The sequence below is a fragment of the Hirundo rustica genome, chromosome 3 (assembly GCF_015227805.2).
Source record: "Hirundo rustica isolate bHirRus1 chromosome 3, bHirRus1.pri.v3, whole genome shotgun sequence".
In the NCBI taxonomy this organism is placed as follows: Eukaryota; Metazoa; Chordata; class Aves; order Passeriformes; family Hirundinidae; genus Hirundo; species Hirundo rustica.
The window spans coordinates 43,668,882-43,690,839 of NC_053452.1; the positions used below are offsets into that span (position 1 = coordinate 43,668,882).

The 21,958-nt window shown below is 39.6% G+C and overlaps 1 protein-coding gene across 5 annotated transcripts; it reads right to left on the bottom strand.

The window, feature by feature from the left end:
- Positions 1–438: 438 nt before the first annotated feature.
- Positions 439–19,216, bottom strand: RAB4A (RAB4A, member RAS oncogene family). 5 transcript variants are annotated; one of them, XR_005699879.2, is made up of 9 exons: positions 19,072–19,202; positions 10,777–10,857; positions 9,505–9,619; positions 8,295–8,357; positions 6,570–6,724; positions 5,580–5,675; positions 3,958–4,118; positions 2,483–2,599; positions 439–2,191 (listed from the first exon to the last, which is right to left on the bottom strand). XR_005699879.2 is itself a non-coding variant. In XM_040057856.1 (8 exons), exons 1-7 carry the CDS (start codon positions 19,100–19,102, stop codon positions 4,003–4,005), a joined length of 657 nt encoding a protein of 218 aa, XP_039913790.1. In that variant the 5' UTR covers positions 19,103–19,216; the 3' UTR covers positions 439–2,681; positions 3,958–4,002. The 5 variants fall into 5 exon arrangements, 3 of the variants coding, with proteins under 3 accessions (XP_039913790.1, XP_039913791.1, XP_039913792.1); XR_005699878.2 differs by having other exon boundaries at positions 2,483–2,681; XM_040057856.1 differs by having other exon boundaries at positions 439–2,681; positions 19,072–19,216.
- Between the last annotated feature and the right edge of the window lie 2,742 nt (positions 19,217–21,958).

A 21,958-nucleotide genomic window follows, 5' to 3' on the forward strand; every position in this document is an offset into this window, starting at 1 on the left:
TTTTTTCCCCTACTATGACAAGAAAAAACCCAGCTATACTAGCTATCTGAAATGCTATACCATTGAGAATATGAATGTAAAGCTTTGGAGGAAAAAGGATAACACAGAAAAAACAGGAAGCAGTTATCACTAAGAACAGGTATACTCCTGCAAACAGGAAAAATTAAGCTTTTAAAAGCTGGCTACACTGAAGTTCTCTATGCCATGGGTTCTTCAGTAAATGAATGTGAGACTATTTTTACTCTGTGGATTTACAATATATTTCTTGAGATTTTTATAGCATTAATTCTTCCAGCATATAAAATATAATGGAAATGAGGTGCACAGACTAATCAGGTTTTTCTGTGGCATTCACTTTTTATAGGTCTTAAGGGAACCATTCTGCATACCTATTTGAATACAAAGAATGGATAAGATGAGGCAACTGTGAATTCTATGTGAATTGCTGAATAGTCACGTTATTGACTTCACTTAACAGACAAAGCTTGTGCAAGTAAACAGGATTTGCTGGAAGAAAAATCAAGGAAGGTTCTTTATTTGGTGCTAGATACAAGCATTAAATGAAATAGTGTAGACCCACAGACTCATGAAAAGGCAAGACACAGGCTTTAATAAGACATTTAAATCTTTTCATGGGCTGAACAGCTAAAGCGCCACCTCCAATGGAAACCTCAGATACAGGTACCTGGTGGTATTTCATGTAAAACTCCCACCCATCTTGCTTTGGTAAAGTAAGAATTTTACCCTAAAAACATATGTAGCCTGTTTATGACTTACTGTTCAGGTGAGCTAGGTTTGGTTTGCCGTGTCAACTGTAATCCTAAAGCTTGAAATCTACTCCAGGGCAGATATTGGCATGATGTTTATTTTTAGAAATAAACGACCCTCAGAGGAGCAATAGTAAACAATAGAGTTTGCACTGCTGAGAGCTATGGCTTCCAACAGTATTTCTCTAATGAACTGCAATTTTAGAAAATTTCTTTTTAGAATGTCAGCAAGATATGCAGCATAAAAGGCTGAGATATTATAAAACATGCACAGTAACCAGGTTAATGTGTATACAGTGAGAGTATACATTAAAAAATGGTAAAAACATGTCCAAACTCATTATAATGACACTATTCTTTCCTTCCAGGGAAGAAGGGGACAGCTTTAAGACAGTTACTGAAATGAAACTGCTTACTGCTTTTTAAACCAGAGACACAACCAAAGTGATCATAAGAACCAAGTATAAAAGAGGCCTTGTATGTAAAAGGGACAGAAGGAAGTAGAAGAAAGTCCCTGTGAAACCCCTGAAATTTCTGTTTATAAGCAACAGTCCTCTGCTCCTTTCAACTGCTACTGCAATAAGGGAAAGAGGTTTTGATGAATAGCCAACACCACTTCCACCACTGTAACAGTGAAATAAGAGCAACCTTTAGCTCAGCTTGTGCTCAGCTTTTGTCAGTGTGCCAAGAAACCTGATTGGGTTGTGGAACAGTGTGTGGTGGAACAGACTACCTAGTACCTCACCTTTTCCCAGCAGTCCAGAACTGGGTTGGGGTTTGGGAACCAACACCCTCCTCAGCTCTGCTGGACAACACCACCTCCTAATTAATAACTAGCTATTGGGGCTGGTGAAGGACACAGCTCCATCCAACTTCCTACTCCAGAGGACTTGCTTTTGGTAAGTATTTGCAGTTCTGAAAGCCAAACTGAACTGAGTGAGGATTAAGACCGGTAAGTTTCTTTGGAGTTCTCTCATGTTCTTGAAAATAGGTTATGCTTCTTCACACTCTTACCAGGAAGAGAATATCATTGGGAATAATTGTTACCAGTTCTGTAACAAATCCAATCCTAAATACAACAAGCAGAGGAGTGACATAACATGAAAGATTTTGGACCCAACAGCCTTTATAAACCTAAACCTAGGCTTTTCAAGTACAAAGCATGCTTAATTCCATTTAATTCAGAGAAAACCTAAGGTGCATACTTTTCAGAAAAGCATCCATTTGAACCAAAACAAATCAGGACAAAGGGAATAAACAGAATTCTAATTCCATGAAAGATGGTATAGCTCAGTGCAGCATTCTTGCTCTGCTCTTGTGCTTTAACTTGCCTTTTCCAACTTGACGTATCAGGATACAGAAGTATGGGTCATAACCACACGTTAAGAATTGATCCTGTCCACAGCTTGTTAGAATGTGGCAAACTGAGTAGGAAAAGATAAACCAACAACCTCTCACTGACTGTTGCCAGTGGTTTTATAGTTCAGGTTGTAAATACAAACTATTGTGCAACAAACGTGACAAAGCCTACCTCAGTTAAATTTGTTTATATGATAAAAAAATAAAATATTAAACTGCTTATAGTGCAACATTCTAATAGCATACATAAGTATACCATGCTTTGTAAATTTACTGTTACATTATTTACAGTACATTGCAATGCTTTAAACTAGAGGTGAAAGAACAAAAACAGGTAATGGAAAACATTTACATACAGGTATGAGCCTTAATATTGTCCACCAAGCTATCCAGTTCGCTTTGCAGACTTGTGTGTTGTGCACATTCCTGTCCCTACCACAGGACACCTTTCTGTCATCAGTGCTCCACTTTGCCTGTAGATAGTGGAAAGATCTTTTTAAAAACTGCATAGCCTTCAAGCTTTTCTGTTTCTTCAAACACCATTTGCAAGGACAGCTGTAAAATACGTAAGAACTCCATTAATTACCCATATCTGCTCAATCTGAACACTGAGCTCTTGCGATAAGATCAATAAATATTCTTTTCTGTAGAGCCATACCAAAGCTGAACAAAATTAAAGCCCTTTTCTAGCTTATTTGAAGAACATTTTATAGGAGGAAAGCAGTTCAAGGATGCCTCTCCATTATTTAAAATTCTGGGCTTTAACTGGGAGCTAAGCTCCCAGAACACAGGAAAAAAAGTATGAGAATGTAGAATTACGTGCTGCCTTATTTAAAGTTCCATAAAGCTTCTGCTCAAGCTGATGAATTAATACAGTAAAAGTGATGCAGTAGGTATGCCTGCAGTACTTATTTGATATCACTGTCCTTGTAGTAGAGAAATAAGGATTAATTATAGCAGAATAATAAACTACACGGGGAGAAAGGACTGTCCTAAGAACCACTGCATGCTGGCAAGGAGTTATGTAAAATCCAGTGACTACTGAGAAGTGTCTTAAGGACAACTCTTTATAAGAAAGACTAACCACAGAGCTGTTCTTAGCAGTTTGACTTCTATGTTTCTCCCCCTGCAACTGCTAAATGGAAAAATTCTTTCCTCATTTTCTCTGAACAACATCTTCGGAAGAACTTCAGAACACTGCACATCTGCTTCTTAGGCTGCAACAGCCCCAGAAGAACTACTTTAGAGGACAACACTGCTTAAGCAGCAAATAGTACTATTCTCTTGTTTACATTCCTGCTAATAAGCAGACAGGAGTCAGAATAACTTCAGGCTGCTTTTATGTAGGGGCAAGAAAGTGGAAGTTTGAAATTTAGTGTTATCTTTAATTTGAATCTCAGTGTTTAAGCCTCATTTTCATAAAAGACTTTATAATAGCTTAGGACAAGATACTGTAACCATACATTTTGTGAATGCTTACTTCTACTAATGTTTGTTCTCAATGCAACAGAACTGATTCACTTTCTCTACAGTGCATTAGGTAGCTATTAGGCCTATGATGCATTTCAGGAATAGAGAATTCGAAAATGTTTTCCACAGCATTACTCCAATTAAGCTAAGATTTAGAAATACTTCAGTAAGAGCATGAGTCTTCCCAGCAGATAACAGAAGAAAAACCAAAGTATAAAACCACCAATCCATTCCACTGTGCATCATTTCAACAGATTCTCTGTAACTTTACAGCCTAACTGTTGAAAGCCCAAGCACCCAATACAACACATTTATGAAATATGCTAATTTTCCCACCACCTCAAGATTTTTGTAGCCTTACCTTCTGTATCTAAAGTAAGTATTTGGGATTTTGTGTTTTGTTTCTCTAACACCCACATTCTTGAGCACTTTGTGCTTGTGCTCTGCGTGGTGATCTCAGCTGTCGCAAGGCAGCATCTCCGTACTGAATACCTGAGCCCATTCTTTCTGGATCCAATTCTCCTAATGAGAAACAAAATGGTCACAAGAAAATAGATCATGTGCAAATAATATATTCAAAAAAACCTGTTAACATTAGATTTTAAAAAATGAATAATTATATTCTGATCTATTTATGGAGAGAGTATCTCAATTCTGTCTACTTTCAGGCAATTTCACACCTGAATCATCTTCTCCTCTAATTTAACCATATGCCCTTGATTGCGATGACAAAGCAATCTGTTCCAGAGTTAGGCTGCAAACAAGAAATGCATTTGCACTACTCTGAACAAAAGAAAGGTCTAAAATGTTTTCTGTGAATACAGTGGAAAACTTCCTGCTTTCAGATGTTCCTAAGCAAAGAAAATAGCACTGCAGACACCAAGCCAAACAAAAATGGATCGATCAATCTGACAGAAGGATTCCAAACATATCTGCCCCCCAGGGAAAGTGATCAACTTTTCCAACTTCTGGTATCCATTTCTGCCTACATCACAGCCTGTACCTTCAGAACTGTTATTATGGCTGTGTGGTGGCCTGGCCAAGAGAGACCTCCAAAAGCTCCTTACAGTCTCCCTCTTCACGTGATTCAGTGGATGGGTGCTGGCACAAAAAAGCCAGAAGCAGTTCACAGAAAATTAGACGTAATTCTGTGGTGGCAGTACCTCTTTAAAGCAGTCATCAAACTACAGTATTGTGAGAAACTAGCTATACAGTATTTTTTCATTTGGGTTTGGGGTTTGTTTAGATTAGTTTTGTTTGTTTAAAATGAAAGCTGCTGTTTGACATTGGAAACATGTAATTAGAATCCAAGACAGACTTTTCAATATGGCCAGTACTTAAAACTTTAAAGATATCAAGCAGCCAGAAAAGAGAAAAATTGGAATGAAAATTAGCTGTAATGACATCTAACACAGAAGCCTGTCTCCAGCAGAAACCTGCCCACTTGTGTTGAGAAGCTTCTGGTATATTTCTAGATCTGCAAAAGCAAAAATGATTTCAACTGAGAGGCAGGAAGGTCACTTCAGAGAAACAGTTGCTAGGAAACATCCCTGACATTTTTAGTATTACTGTTCATACTCTTTTGACTGTATTTCCTATTATATATGAGAAGCAGTTATGACTGCCCTGATATTAGGTTTTTATTCTGGACTACAAAAACTGTCTAAGGTCAGGTTTGGTATTTGTAGGGATACAGAAATCCACAGAACACAGAACATACACTCTGACCTCACTATTAAGGTAAACATCACTCACAATACACACCACCACCCTTTTTGGATATACAGGTCTTACTTAGACATCCATTCCTATTAAAGATATGAGAAGCAGCTATAAAACAAATAGGTTATTTTACCAAAATGATTTTTTTTTTTTTTTTTTGTTTAACTCTATTAGCAGACTTTGAATGGTGATATTTCCACGTGCACTTTTATTAATTTTCAGATAAAATAAAGGATTTTATAAATATAAAGCGTAATTTACCTGATTCAATTTTATTGAGTATTTTCCTTGCACACTGTACAAAGGCCTCTTCAACATTTTCCCCCGTTAGAGCACTTGTTTCCAAGAACATCAGCTCTGCATTTGACACACACAAAAAAAAAAAATCTTCAAAACAAGTTTGGAATACCAGGTATAGGAGTTCAAAGCATGAAAGCTAGGAGCAATAAAAATATTTTTACAGAGATCTACAGTCAAAAAGCAAGGTCCAGAAAAACTAGCTTTTGATGACAAAACCACAAAAAACATCCTCTAAAACTTACTGAGGGACCCTACAAAGCTGGAATCCAAAGATAACCTGGGCTGTGCACACAAAACTGCACTTGAAACCAAACTTCACACATTAAACACAGGTTATCTGCAAAAGCAAAGCCAATAACCAGAGTTGGCGGAAAATACTTAAGTTGATTTATAAAAGCAAAACCAGATTTTGCTGATAGCAAGACTGCAGCACAGAAGCTCAGACCAAGACTGGCTTTAGCTAACACAGAATCATGTCCTCAGACTGGAAATTCTGAATACGACAGTCTAGGTGATAGTTGTCTGGATCCGTGCCCCACACTGAACTCAGTTTTCAATGAGTAAAACTCATTGCTTCAAACTGCAGCACACCCCATACAACTTTGCCTATTATGTACAGAGTCTTTAAGATGCTGAAAAAAGGGAATTCATGTCCTTAATTCTCTCCTCATCTGTTTGGAGGCAAGGCAATACCTGAAGTTGTATTACATTTCCCTACAGAATATATCTCCACACAGAAGGAGGGTATTCTTAAAGGAGCAGCTGTGAGTGGAAGAACCACTGGTAATGAGACTGAAGTAGCACTTGTAGATTTCACTGCAGGCACTGCCTCTCCGGTACTGACAGAACTCTTTTCTGTAGACAGGGTACAAAGCCTAACTGCATAAAAATGTAAATGATTTGAAGTATTATGCATCTTTGAATGCTACATGAAGGTTTTGTCCTACTTACCATTTTCCTGTGCAAACCGTGATGCTTCTAAAAAAGTGACTTCACGATCTGCATCAAGATCCTTTTTGTTTCCACACAGTATTATCACAATGTTTTGACTTGCTAACATTCTTGCATCCGTCAACCAATTAGTAAGTGCATTGTAGGTTTCCCGGCTGTGCAGGAAATGAAATCCTTTATTAGGACACACTCATTTCTCGTGAACAGATCACCAAACCGAAACTCAAGACAGCAAATCTGTGTTTGTGGCAAACAAACTGCTGGTAGTCAGGCAAGGCACCTACAGATCTCAGTGACGAACAGGGAAGATTATCAAATTCCTTCATGAAACTACTTAAAAGCTTGAGTATTTAAAAATCAAAATTAAATTAATCACAATATCTAAGCACACAATTACAAAATACTGTGTTAATGTGAAAAGCTAAGATTTTAAGCTCTTATCTAGTTTCAAATTTTGTGCATGACATTTTGTGATAACAGAGATATTGCTCCACATGGAATTCAACTGATACTTCAATTACCAGTGGGATTGTAAGAATTTACGAGGCTTGTGTAGATGTGCATGCCTGAACTTTCACACCGCTGTTAGGACCTACACTGCAGGCAGTCACCCTGTGTAGCAATGGATTTGAACAGCTTAGGCCACAGTGTGCTCCAGCCAAACCGTCTTTAGTCATTCTTATCAGAACCCTCTGGAATTTGTCAAGGTTACCAAGACATAAACTGTTCTAAAATAAGAAAGAAGAGGCTAAGAAACAGAATACCAAGACTGCAAGAACCAGATAAAGGAGGGCCCTGAAGCACTGGACTGTAACCAGTCGTATTTCCTGAAAGGTCCATGCTGAACTCGTAGACAAGACAGAGGCACCGATCAAGTGATGTGTGATCGTGTGAACAGGAGCTTTATAATGTACAAATACACCTTAATGTAAACAATAAATGGCTTCTGCTCAATTGGTTACTTGTTCAGAAGGCCTGAGCCCCTGCAACCCCGCACACACCACTTGCCATCGCACCAGTGGTCAGGGTGAAAGCTTTCAAGCAGTAAGACTGACAGATGACTCCAGCTGACCTTAAGCACAGATCACAGATTTCAAAGCCTGCTGAGAGAACTCTTCACTCACAGAACAACAAGCAACAACCTAGTGAACCACCACTGACCAACCCAAAACCCATCTGACAAATATCAGACAATGGTGGCAGGAAGAATGTGAACACGTGTGTAACGTAAGGTGTTTTATCGGCTGCCTATAATATTAAAATATTGAAAGATGCAGAGATGAACAGAATTTTGGCCTACAGTTAAAGAATGTGTAGGCAGAACTAGATTCTCCAGAGGATAACCTTCTACCCCAGCACACCAATCAGCAGTTTCTACAAAAAGGGTGCACCACCTTGGTTAAGGGGGGGCTGAAGTCCACTCTTGTTTCTGTGGCAAGGCTTGCTAAGCCAGTGGCTGCATGTAGTCCACCATTATTGGATCAGCTGCTGGGGGCCCAATCCCCACAGATTTGTGTAACCCTTCAGGACTGTTCACATTTAACACTCACAATATCTCATGTAAGCAAGTTCCAAAGCTTAAATACGCATTGAAACAGAAATACTTCTTTTACCTTCTGTACTTCCTGCCCAATCTCAACTACAGCATTAGGTACTTGGGGAGGAATCATTGTGCATTAATTGCATCTGTCAGTCTATGAGCAAAAGAGCTGCTGGCTTTCTTACCTGGTTATATCATAGACAAGCAAAGCACCTGCAGCCCCTCTGTAGTAACTCCTTGTTACAGACCTGAAATAGAATTACAAATTTATATTTCTGTGGTGCCTTCACTGTTTAAAATCTAGGTTAATATAAGACACTCTGTATTATGAAACAGAATTCTTATTTACATATTTAAAACAAAACATGTTTTTTAGGCAATGTTACCAGCTCTGCAGCAGCAGACTAATTACAACAGGGATTTTGACGAAGCACTTTGATTAAATATAGCTTACAAGGATTCTCAAAGTCCATTATGACCACTGTGGTGCTGAAGGTATATAAATCATCATAATACTGACCAGATACAGAACTGGAGGCTGATATCTGGCCAACACACTGAAGAGACCTCATTAATGAAGACTACAAATCACAGCCCAGTTTTATTTAGTCAGAAATACATCCGAAGAACTCGTCTGATAGAAGACACTTACCTGGATTGTTGCCCAGATGTTCTACCATCATGATCACCTTTGTTAACCAACCCCTCTCCCAAAACAAAGGGACCTCAGACACACACCCCATCCCCTCAAAGATATGAAAAAAATGGATGTCCTATTTGATGGTGAATGTACCCAGGAATCCATTAGATTTTTAAGAAGTTTGATCTACGCTTCAGATGTAAAACATTGTTAAAATTCAGCATTAAAACCACACTGGTTGTTTTAAGCTGACAAATTGTTTTTCCTCTGATAAACTTAGGATATCTCAGTCTTTCTAGAAATGTATTTACCCCAATGAATTTGATTTTTTTCTTCTCTAACAAAACTGTATATAATTATACTGTGCAATTCTTTTCATGCAGATTTTGAACAGCTTACAGCTTCCTGACATTTACTTATTCTAACCAATAGAAGGTCTCCTAAACATAGAGTTAAGCGCATACTCTTAGTTAACAAACAATTATGAATTTGGGTGGTAAGCAAGATTCCACTCATATATCTTAACAGAAAATACCCAATGAAAGAAAGGGCAGAAACTCAGATTCTCCAAGGCAGCATTGCTCTACCGAAATTGATGGATCTGTGTCACTCTGTCCAGGTTGGAAGGTTAATATGAAAGAAGACAAATAATTCCACTGACCAAAAAGCTTTGCCTACTTACAGGCAGAGATAAAGAACATCCACCACTCACAGCAGCAATATAATACACTAAATAAAATGGCTGAAAAGTGTACCTGAACCGCTCTTGTCCTGCTGTATCCCATATCTGCAATTTTACATATTTACCACCAACATTTATGATCTTTGAACCAAATTCCACTCCTATAGTATGATTTGAGTCATCTTTGACTACAAAAAAAGAAAACAAAATTTATTTGAAGAATATTTAGAGTGAATGGTTTTTACATAAAATGATTTAGTTATTATCAAAACTCCTCAGTGTTCAAATTACAAACTTCCTGAACCATCAAATTCAGTGCTGCTCATAAACTTACTGCCACCACACAGAAATGAATGTTCTTACAGTTTTTGAGTTTAGTCAATCCAAACTCACTACTAGAGAGGCCTGCCTTAAATAATTTCCAGTTCACTTTAATAAGTAGCAAGGTACCTTTTGTACACTTTTTCCCAACTGTTTTTTAATATTTTGATGTCATTTAAAATTAAAATTCACGGGAATGCACACAGTCTTGACCATGAATATGCAAGAGTCAATTCTTCTTTAATGCACAAAGTTAAGATACTTGCCCTCTGGATGCTGTTGATATCACAGAATCTCAGCAATTTACAGCTGCCCTTAGTAGAAGCAAGGGCTTGTTTCAGGATCTAGCCGTGTTCCTTAGTGCTTACACATCATTATCTTTAAGTACGCCTCAAGAAATAAGGTGAATTACTGTTTGGTTGAGAAAGACAACAGTCACCTTAGACTTACACAAGTTTCTAAATGTAAATTATTTTTGTTTAATCTTCATGCCAAATGTACACTCCAACAGAAATTTTCCTTTTGTTATCTGCTCATGTCTGAATAACATTCACAATTGAATCTCCACCAGTATTTAGCATGGAGCACAGTACTTAACAAAGAAAACAGAGTAACTATTTATTTTGAAAGATGCTACAGGCTTTCTAAATCTACTCAAACAATTCAACTTTTCTTTCATTACTTTTTCTAAAATATCTAAGTCTCTACTATATACCTAAGGAATCTTGTAGCTGCAAATTATACCTCTCACAGAAAGTGAGTCTGTATTTTCACCAACATCTTGTTATATTTATTTGAGAGTAACAGAGAACAATGCTCCATATTAGACTTTAGATTAAAGACAAACAGTGAGCAATAAGAATTTACAGCACAGTTCTGAACATAATTCTTTACTAAAATCCTCACCTACACAAATAAGAGAATTAGGGGAGCTTCCATTCCAATAACAGGAACTCATGTAGGCAGAGCTTTTACTGTGGTACAAGGCAGTGGAGAAGTCTTACCGTCCTTCATGAGTACTTACATTTCTTTTCAATAAACTGGTGCAGCAAACAGGATTTTCCAGTTCCAGCATTACCTATGACCAAGAACTTAAACAGGAAATCTGAAGATTGAAAGAAAAAGGAAAAAAAATGCTAAATTTTAGTATGGGCTAACGTTTTTATTACAAGACCAAGCTCACAAGCCAGCTATTCTCTTGTAGCTGTTATTTCAAAGAGAAGGGAATAGACAATGAAATTAACAAAACAGCAGTAAATCTGAAGAATTATCCAGTATCTGCAATGGTGATGTTACACAGCAAGAACTAAGAATTCTTCTTTATGGAGAGGCAAGAAAGACAAAACAAAGCAGAAACAGCTGAACCTGAGTTCAGTTAAAATAGCCTGAATCACAGGTAAATGGTTGGCTTGTATTTCAGTAATGTGTTTTAAGCGTTTGTAAGCTAGCAACTATACTCAACACAAATATATAATGATATAATTTCTCAAAATTTACAATGGGGGGGACAGGGTTGGGGTTTTTTTTGTTTGTTTGTTTAAAATTTACATTCATTTGAAATTCTCTATTAACAGTTTAATACTCATACTTTGTTTTTAATCCTTGTACAGCTGGTACAACCACAGTATTTCGCCGCAAAATTTAGAGGGAAGAAATAACTTTTATTCTGGGATGCCTAGTTTAACATTTCCTTCACATGTTAAATTAATAAACATGTATTTCTGTTACCTATTTATGAGCCATTTATATCTATGTCCATTAGTAATACATATTTTCAAGATTTATGGCCCATTTCTATTGTTTTAAGTTATATAAAATGCTTTAATGATACCACCACAAATCTGCTTTCAGTTTTGCTAAAGACTGAAGACAGCTTCCCTGTCTTACTGCTCTCAGAAATGATGGACTGATCAGAAAGCTTACAACTGCTTTCCCTAATATATTGCCACCAAGGGAACCTTAACAGCTCATGCAAGATTCCCGATTTATTTTTCTACCAGCAGCAGATTTTTTACTGTTTATTGCATAATTTCTCTAAGAAACAGAGCAGGTCTCCAGAAGACATCTGGTGAGCATGCAAGGAAAATGATTAAGCTTGCAATACCAACAAAAATAAAAATATTAATTTTGTTAAGAGCGTTCAAAGCAGTCAAGTGGGCTATGTGGGTATTGGCCCAGGGGATGGTAGAATAAAAAGAAAACTACATTATGCCAAGTAAATCAAAGAACTCATAAAATCCACTACCGGGACCTCATTTGAGTACTTAGTTTCAAAAATTGAATTTAGGATGCACACAAATCTGTGTCCTCATTCGATTTCATGAAGGAGTTACTTGTTATGGTGTATCATAAACACTCCCTAGCAGTGGCACAAGGAACCAGCAAGTTTCTCAAATGCTAAGAAGAGTCCCACTGTTAAAAAGACAGGCCTATGAGACCTGGAAATGTCTACTATTCTTCATCTTCACCTGTCTTCTGGATTTTATTCATATTTAAAACAAAGTAATGTTTTACTAAGGGTTTTTGCTTTTTCACATTTTGCCCTTCTTGTTTCAAATGCTGTAATGGGCTCAGAATAGATTGTGAATTCTACCCTTCTCAGAAAATGGTTGTTTCTTGCTCACAAATATGACCATTTACATGCTCAAGACTTTCTGTTTCAAAATCCTCATTCGTCACACCCCCACCCAGCTGCTCATGTTTTCTGGATTAAAAAAAAAAAAAATAGTTACAAAAAGACTTTCCTTCAGGTTGTGAAAATTTTGTGTTAACTCCTCTAAATAAGGGCTCTTCATGTCATCTCAACTGCAAAACACTCTGAAGCTGAGAACCCTTCACTCTATCAAAGTCTTCACTTAGTTAGTATGAAATGTACATATCATAAATAGTCCAAAGCGTTAGGTTAAGAAAAAGATCATCTCAAAGAAAGCCAAGTTTCAATTTTTATAGATCAAATATCACTGGCTAGCTGCCTTTTACACCATTTGTATATTTAAACTACTCTCTGTGTGTGTGTATAATCTCACTGTTTTTACCACTTTCAGAGTGCCTCAAAATGCAAGATATTCTGAGACAGAGACACAACTAAAATAACCTGTTTCTGATTCTGTTGTTTTTCCAGACACAAATCTGAGATTTATCTTAAAACTCATTGTACTTTGTATCTGGTGAATACTGTTTGCCATATTTTCTCCTTAAAAACAATTATAAAATTCAACTTTACCTTCCTTTTTCCCCACAGAAGACTCATGTTATTGACAGTAGTACAAGAGCTACCGCAAACCTAAACCAGGGAAAGACTAAAACCAAAACTCTCTTCCCCACTAATTTGCACTTTAACTGCAGGCACTGATGGTCAAATGTGGCTCACGAAGGCGTATTTGTGCAAACCACAAACGCACAGCGAGCAGCAAATTTAACACACTGCTCCCTTCTGCACAGACAGGCTGCAGGCCAGTCCGGCCTTGGGACAACCATGTCACTGCCAGGGACTGATCTGGAAGAGCATCAGAACAGCAGTGTATTTCCCCCTGAGGTGTTTTAAATTGAGCTACTTTATGTTTTGCTCCGAAAGCAACAGTGCTATTTGGGGATTTTATATTCATGTTTTAAATTGATAATATATTTTAGCAGTGCTTCATAATAGACTCCTAATTCCTATCAAGGTTCTATTGTGCCAGACAAATTTAATAGGGAATCTCTCCTAGAAATAAATCACTTGGATGCCAGTTCAATGCCTGCTTACTTAGTAGACAAAAAAATAAATTTCCATCTGACAAAATAGCAAATGGGCTTTATAAGATGAAACTTGAAACTAGTTACAATTCACTTTTTCCACATTATGAAAGTAAGAGGAATGTGTTTTATTCCACCAAACTACGAGGAATGTGTTTTAGTCCACCAAACTAAGAGGAATGTGTTTTAGTCCACATAAAATTAAAATGCTAGCCTTCTAACAAAAAAAATTATAATCTTTCTGCACCAAAGGTAGCAATGTTTCCAAACACATGTAGACTCAAAGACACCGTTACATTCACAAATACAAATATAACCATGATTCTATCATTTTAAACTTTAATTTTATGTAGACTATTTGAACTACCAAAAGCTTTTAGACTTATCAGTTTATCCATGAGCACTGGATAACATGGTTCAGGAAATATGGAACACTCTGCACATTCAATCAACTGCAAGGAAGGACAAGAAAAAGGCTTTGCCAATACCAAATGTTAAAAATCCAAGATTTAACAAACTTTTAAGTTCACAGCCTAACATATTAACAAATAAGGTAATACCAGGTAAGAACAGGGAGAACACTTGTCATCTTGTTATTCTGCAACTTCTTTCTTATAATTCATTCTGTATGACAACTGGTACCACATCAACTGTATTTTTATTACTTATTTTAGCACATGATTTAGGACATGAAATGTTTTTCTTTAAGCTGTACTGATGTATGTAAAATTCAGGAGAGTTTGGAAGCGCAGAAATCAAATGGGATTTGTTGCCATATTCTTTTGGCCTTCTGATTGTTTACATTTTTGTAGCGGAGTCTTCTCAGGGATTGTAACATAAACAAAATGATTGTTTTTGCATTCCTCTCTGAGGAGGGACAATTGATGGACTTCTAGTCTAGTCGACAGGGTAGAGAGGTATCAACCTTATTCTCCAACCCCTGGTCAGTGTCCAGAATCTATATAAACGAGGCCAAATAAATAAACTTCCCTTCTTTTTGCCCTAACGACTTACTGTGTGAGTAGAATTCTTTTCGTATCCTCTAGCGACAGAGATTGGGCAGACAGCTTCTTTTAGACCAACACTATGTACTCAAACTATATATTCATTCTTAGTAACTTCAGCAAATGCAACTCACATTCTAGTGTTTGCACTACTGCTTAATTGCTCTAGTTTTTCTTTTTGGAGTCCTCTTCCCAGAAGAGTTCACTTCAATTCATTGCTTTTTTTAATCTCTCCCCCCCTTTTTTTTTTCCCCAATTGACAAAGCAGCTCAGAGCTCCAGCATTCCAGTCAGCTGCCAACACTGTCACCCTAGAGAAACTTTTCTTTTGAATTCTGTTGGTCCTTCTTCATAGAAAAAGCTGAAAACATCATTCAGATGTTACAGATACTTGCTGACATGCTGACTACTGAAAAGGTCTAGAAAAAAAGCATTTTGCCTTTAAATAAGATCATCTTTATACAGAATTGATTTAGGATCAAAACTGATCTCTGTGCTAAAGGGAAAAAAGGTTACAAAATATGCACTACAGAAATCATAAGGAGATGAAACGCAGCATAGGACGGCTGTTTAAGGAAATAAGGCATTATAAAGAAACAGCTTACTCTCCTCTGAGAGTTACATGCATCACCTGATCCCAAACTGGGTAGGGGATGCAGGAAATAAAACTTATTTCCTAGCACAGGCAAAAAAGAATAAAATTGTGGCTTCATCCTAAAGATGCACCAGCAGCACAAGCTGTTAAACTACATAAATTACATCACGTCTTTTGTGTTTGTTTTTTTTTCTTTTGGGGGTGGTGGTTCAGTGTGAGCTGAGGGGAATGGAGAAGAGAGACAATTGTGGGCTTTGACTCAAGCACCAGCAAAAACAGATGGTTGATGTGGCAACCACCCCCAGACATCCAACCTCCTCCTTTGACTGAAGTCTGCTCCAGCAGAAGAAATAGTCAAACAGTTTCTGAGATGCTGTAGCTTAGTCTTTAAACTGCAATGAGAATTAAATTGTTTCCTGTACACCGCTAATAGAGTCAGGTAGGGGGGAGACCAAATTATATCCCCAATCTCAGTTTGAAATCCTCCCAACTCCTTGCTATACAGTAGAATTTATATTCACTAATGCTGACCCTTTGGAAACTCTCTCACTCATGACAGGGCAGGAGGAAAGAGTGCTCTGAAGCACTCCTACAGGCACATGCTGCCGCTAAATGAAAGGAGGAGCTATTCCCACTGCTTTCTCCTTTCTCTAGTAGAAAGTTAACAAGATGAACAGGTAGAACAGATCAACCCGGGTCTGTTCCAATCTGCAAAAAGAATGCTTTGAAAGGAGAAGTTCTGCTTCCTTACAAGTGAAAGAGCTATGCACTCCAAGAGATGAAATCAGATTTGAAACAAACTGAAGACCAGGACAATAAAGCAAATACCGTCAGGATGGCGAGAAAAGGATGAATCAAATTGTCCAGACCAAAAAGAATTATTTCCAAATAGATGGAAAGTCTATGCATTCCCTGCCAATGACAGAAATTGGTAAACTTATGTGACCAGATTGAAATTGGTAGATGCTGGCGGAAAAAACCACAATTACACTAAAGAGCGCAACTAAGGAGTGAAGAGATTTGACTTGAGTCTTATACATTGCATTCATTCAATGCTTGCACAACTTCCATCCTTCTACCAATTAAAATCCAAAGGTTGCTTGCATTTATTTATTAAGGATAAGTGACTTTCTGTCAGGCTGTATTTACCACAGAAACATGTATATTTTGCACTGGGAAGCAAGCTAAAACATGCATGTGTTGTTATGTGGCAGTTATCTACAGAAAGGCCATTACATCTCAGAAGACTTGAGTTAAAAGAATTTTCCTACGAATAAGAGATCTATTTCCAATGTTAAATGTCAAACTTCTAAAAGAATGACCCTTTTCTCCCAAAAGCAGCAGGAAAATGTTTTTTCTAAACCCAATCCCAAAATTCAGGGAGTTATCTTGTATTCATGCTTGGTTTGGTTTTGGCACTTTGTATGGGAAATAAATTGAACACATAAGAATTGAACAGATATTGAATTGAACACATAAATAATTGAATAGATAAGAAAGCTAAGAACAGAAGATACACAACTGATGCAATAGATCTGCAGGAGTGAAAATGTGAATTGTAAGCAAAATTTAGTGTCAAGACTGAGAAACTGCAGAACTTTGTTTGAAAAGAGGGAAGAGACAAGAATCTCAATAATGGACAGAATGAGTTGCGAAAAGTGAGTGAACACAAAACCTTCAAAGAAGACAGAATTTGACAAAGAGGACGAAACTAAGGGAGGAAAGAAACCCAGGAGACATGAAATTAACAGTGGTGGCCAGAGGAAAGGCTCTTTATGCCCAATGGATTGAGAAAAAATATTGAAAAAAATAACTCCCCTTTCAACAGAAAGAGAAATTGAAACCTCACAGCAAAACTAGTCATATAAAATCATATGAAAGTCAGACAGCAAACAACTTTGGGAGGAAAAACACCAACCCAACCAGTTTCCTGAGCCTATCTGTACAGGATAAAAAGCTTGAGGTTACATAAATAGAATGGGTCATAATTCAGGTGACAAGAAAAATCTAATTCATGACTAAGCATTTAAAAACTATACAGATTCCAGGAGAGGGATCCACTGACCCCTAGCCTCACGCATCAGGGGAAAACTGGCCTAATACTTCTCCCATCCTCCACGGTCACTGTAACAGCTGGTCAGCAACAAAGCACTCTTTGTTAGGACAGTGAGCACATTAAATCCAGAGAGTTCATCAAGCACAGAAGATCCATAATTTAATCACATGGTACTGCTAACTTTGATCTGTCAGTGGGGCTGCTACATATGTGGACAGGATACTGCAAAATTAGTCAGTGACTACTGTTATGCTCAGAGATTGTAGAGCCATTAGTTAAATTTTATACTATTACAGCTTTTATTCTTCTGTGTTCTCTAGAGCTTGCTACTCTCAAGCATTTTAAGTCTGAATTTTTTTGTAGCCTGTGTGTGCACAGGACAAACACGGAAACTCCAAAAGGTAATATATCAAACAAGAATTAAACAAATAACAGGAACAACCCACAGCTACAAAGCTTCCATTTCAAGGGCTTGTTTTCTAGGATACCAAAATAATCAGACAGTATCAACAGCTCCAGTGGGCTTACTATCTCTATTCTGCATCACTGGAACAATGCAAAAAATGTTTAATTGTTCTGGTTTGGCTTACCTAGTATTACAGCATCAAAGGAGGAGCACCATTGAAATTCTGTCACCTCTGGTTTTCTACCAACTCTTTTGCTCAGAGACCACCATAAGCATAGCCAAAGTGATCCCAGTTCTAGATCACAGAGTACAGAACATGAAGAACTTGTTTAAACTCAAATCTAGATGGACAAAGTACACCCCTCTGGTTTCTACCTGTAAGTTTTATACGTTTCAAGAACAGATGGACAAAAGAAGCAGGGTTTGAGTATCCTAATGTTGACACTTCAAGGGTTGCCCCACACTCTTGCCTAGTTTTGCCCCTTGGTTCTGTACATTTCCTGTACACTGAAGCACTGACCAGTAGGACAGAATATCAAGCACTGATGACTACAGTATTGAAAATAAAGTGACTTATACCGTAGAAACAATCAGGTCACCTTGCTTACTCCTGATGGACATCCCAGCCTCCAAAGCAGTTTCCAGAGTTGTTGTATCCAATTTTGCCTTGATTATTCAATTTTTTTGTATTCAGTTCTGATCCTACTCTCATGGACTAAGACTATGAACCTACTGCTTGTCTTTAGAATATGTTTCTATGTACAACAGCATCTTTATACTGGAAAATATGACAGAACTGTGTGGTTATGGAAAGGGTAGAAAAGAAATCTATTCAAAGCAGCGTTTCAAGTAAAATTATAAAGAAAAGTAATCCATACTATTCAGTTATTTCTCATCTCCTCCACCTAGCCAGCAATACCAGCTCTGCTTGCCTCTTTGACTCCTCACTCCTCTTTGATGCTTCCCAGCAACGCACTGGACACACCCTGTCAGCGTCTGCACTCCGACCTACTCCATCGGATGATTTCCTACCAGCAGCCGTCAGACACCCAAGCCAACACAGGGACATACGAACATACCAACTGATCCTTCTCCTCCCAACGCACTCTCACAGTCAACTCTTTTTGACGCATGCACGCCTAAGACAACAGGACCGAAACCCGAACTCGACCCGCAGAAGCACCCGCCGTCTCCAAGTGAAGGAACGGGCAGCTTCTCGCAGCGGACACGCACTGCAAGTTTCCTTCTGGACACCCCGGACCACAAGCAGCGCCCAAGCCGGTCCCTGTTAACCCTGAAGGGTAATTCGGAGCGCTCCAGCCGGGCCGGCCGGGCAGCCACGGGCGGGGCAGGCGCTGGAGGCTCAGGGCAGCGGCGGACAGAGGGACCCGCCCGAGCCCGGGGAGCCCTCACGTCACACCGCCTCCTTCCCCGCTCCTGAGGGGGCACTGCCCGGCCCCGGGCCCGCTCCCCCGGAGGGGAGACGGGAGAGGGGCATCCCCTCACCCCGCCCCCGCACCCTACCGTAGGTCTCGGACATGGCACTCTGCGACATCCCGGGAGGGCTGACCCCCGCCGCCGCTGCTCGCTGCCTGCCCCGCCCGGGCTCGGCGCCGACGGCGGAGGGAACCGAACAGGCCCCGCCGCCCGCGCCCGGCTCCGCCCGGCCCCGCCCGGCCCCGCCCCGCCCCGCGCCGCTGCCGCGCAGGCGCGCCCGGGCCCCGCGCGCGCCCCGCCTCCCCGCGCAGGCGCTGCGGCTCGCGGCCGCGGCCCCGCCCCCCAACGGCCCCGCCCCCAAAACAAGGTGCACGTGCCCGGGGCGCGCCCGTCCCATTTCCCTTCCCGGGAAGGCGGTGGCTGCAACGGGGTGCTCCCCGGGAGCGGCCGTACCGGTCCCAGCGCAGGCTCGGTACCCCGGGAGCGGCCGTGCCGGTCCCAGCGCAGGCTCGGTACCCCGGGAGCGGCCGTGCCCGCCCCGGCGCGGGCTTGTTATCCCGGGGTTGGCGCCAGTTCACACACAACCGAGGCTCTCTTCCCGCGGTTCTCCGCGTTTTGTTCCAGTTCGCTCCAAGCTGGGAGCCCAAAAAGCCCAAGCAGTGGCCCAAAAAAGGCTGGCTCCCCGGTTACCAGAACGTTTCGCTGCTTATATATTTTATCAAAAAAAGACGCCAGCATTCCTTGGTTACAAATGACATAATTTTTAAGTAGTGCTCAAACCCCTATTTGCTCGTCATTCCTCTCTCACGGTAATTATTCCGCAGGCTCAGTTCTGCTCCCCTTCCGAGTCTGGGCTCCGTTTTGAGTAGGTGGTCAATGGGTCGGGGGTTGTGATCTCGCACTGCCGGAATGACCTTTCCCCCAGGTACTTCTCCGTCCTCCTGACTTCACCCGGGCTGTCATCTAGATAGCCCATTCATCCTGGGATTTTCTTCCCTTTTCCTTATAACAAAGGATTAGTGGAGCACAATGTTCACAGTGCAACTGGTTAATCGTAACTCTGCAGCTGTAGCTACTGATAATAACAAAAAAAGTTGCAAAGTTTGGTTCAAATCTTCAGGGGCTCGATACCAACAGTGCTTGGTTTATGTTATTCTTTACTGGATGTCTTAACTCCCCTGCCAACCCTGGTTAGTCTGGCAGCAAAGGGCACTACAGCTCCCACCACAACAGCATTTCTATCTATGCCATTCCTAAATGATACTTCCTGGGTATCCTCCGCGTTCTCCTTTCTTCCTGTCCATAAAAAAATTCCTCTTCTGTTATTTCCTCTTCTGTTGTTTCTGGCTTTTTTTTTTTTTTTATCTCGTTGCTCACAGCTTCACATCCTTCCCACTTCTCCTTCATCTCCCAAGCTGTAGGAAAAACTGCCTCTGCCTGTCCCAGCCACCTCTTTGCCGAGTCCTTAGCTGGTCAGAGGTCAGCTTTGAAGTTCCCGTCTCTAATCCGTGGAACAACATGCGCTGAGCCAGCGCCAAGGACCCCTCAGAGAATCTGCTGATTGTTCTTGTTGTTGTGGGTACATACAGACGAAGAAAATCACCACAGTTTTCAAAGAACCAACTCCTTCATGAGTTCATACTATTAACAGTAATTAGAGGTTGTATAAACAGGTCCCCAAAGTTAGCGCAGCCCTGATGCACAGAGGATATTGAGGCCTAAAATGTCACATGAGAACGTTGCTCTGAGGCATTTGCTTTCCAAAATGCTGTGGAAAGCTGAAGAGCCTTGACATGAGCTGCATGGACTCCAGCATATCACAGATGTGAGCTTTTGTGTCTGAAAGCTGTTCCCCAAAATGGTACATTCTGAGGCTCAGGCTGGGCTTTAAAGAAGTTTGCTCTAACATCACCGAATCCTTCATAGATGTTGGTTATTTCTGCTCCACTCCCCCTGTCCCTGCCCCCAGAAAACAAACCCAGTGAATCAGAAAAGAAAACCCTCACCAAGCCCCAAAAACAAGCTGAATGTCTTAACCAAAAAAATCCCCAAAGATACTAAATTTTAAACAGATTTTACTAGATTACTAAAAATATGTCACGTTGTATCCATGTTATATGCAAGAACAAGGAGATTTAGACCTCTTGCACTGAATAAACTTTAGGTTAAGGGGAAATTAGTCTTTTTTATTATTATTCTGTGTATCTTACAAGGTGACTTTGTTTTATGAAGTTTATTTTTGATGAATGTGTTAATACCACATTCCTTTGCTTCCAGTCACTCCTGATAAGTTTACATGCACCTACGAATAAAGCACATTAAAACTGTAAATGTTTCCATAAAAGCTATTAGTTTAATATTAAAGAGGAAGGTGGAGGTTGGAAGAATGTTAAAGCAAAGAGAGGAGAATGTGAGAGATGAATAGGATTTGGTGTTTTAGAAATTTTGGCTCGAAGAATAAATTAGAACAAATAGTAACATTCAGAAATATTAAAGACTTGCACTAGGCTAGAAAATGTATGCTGATACCTCAGTAATTTGACAATGTTGGGCCTGTAGGTTAATAAAATCATTATTTCTGAGCAATAAACAATAAGTAGCTAGGATTAGCCTTGTCAGTGTTTATCTTAAGCACAAAGGTGAAAAAAAACCCAGAGCCGAAAGTTTAATTCCCTTGATGTATGATTTCTGTTGATTACAGCTGCTAGAAACTTTTGGTTTATGTAAAAAGAGAAGTATTACGTCATATTGGATCTGAACATCGCGCACTTCCTAAATTACTTTCACCACAGTAATTGTGCCTATAACTGGTTGTGGTTGTAAAATTGCTGCTCAGGAGGTCACGTTAAGGTTTCACTAAAAGTGCTAATCTCATTTTTTACTGGTTTTTACTGACCAGTGTACCATCACGGGAGTGGAAGAGGAGCCAGACTCAGCGTGGGGATATTCAGCGAAATCTCTGCCAAGATAAAAT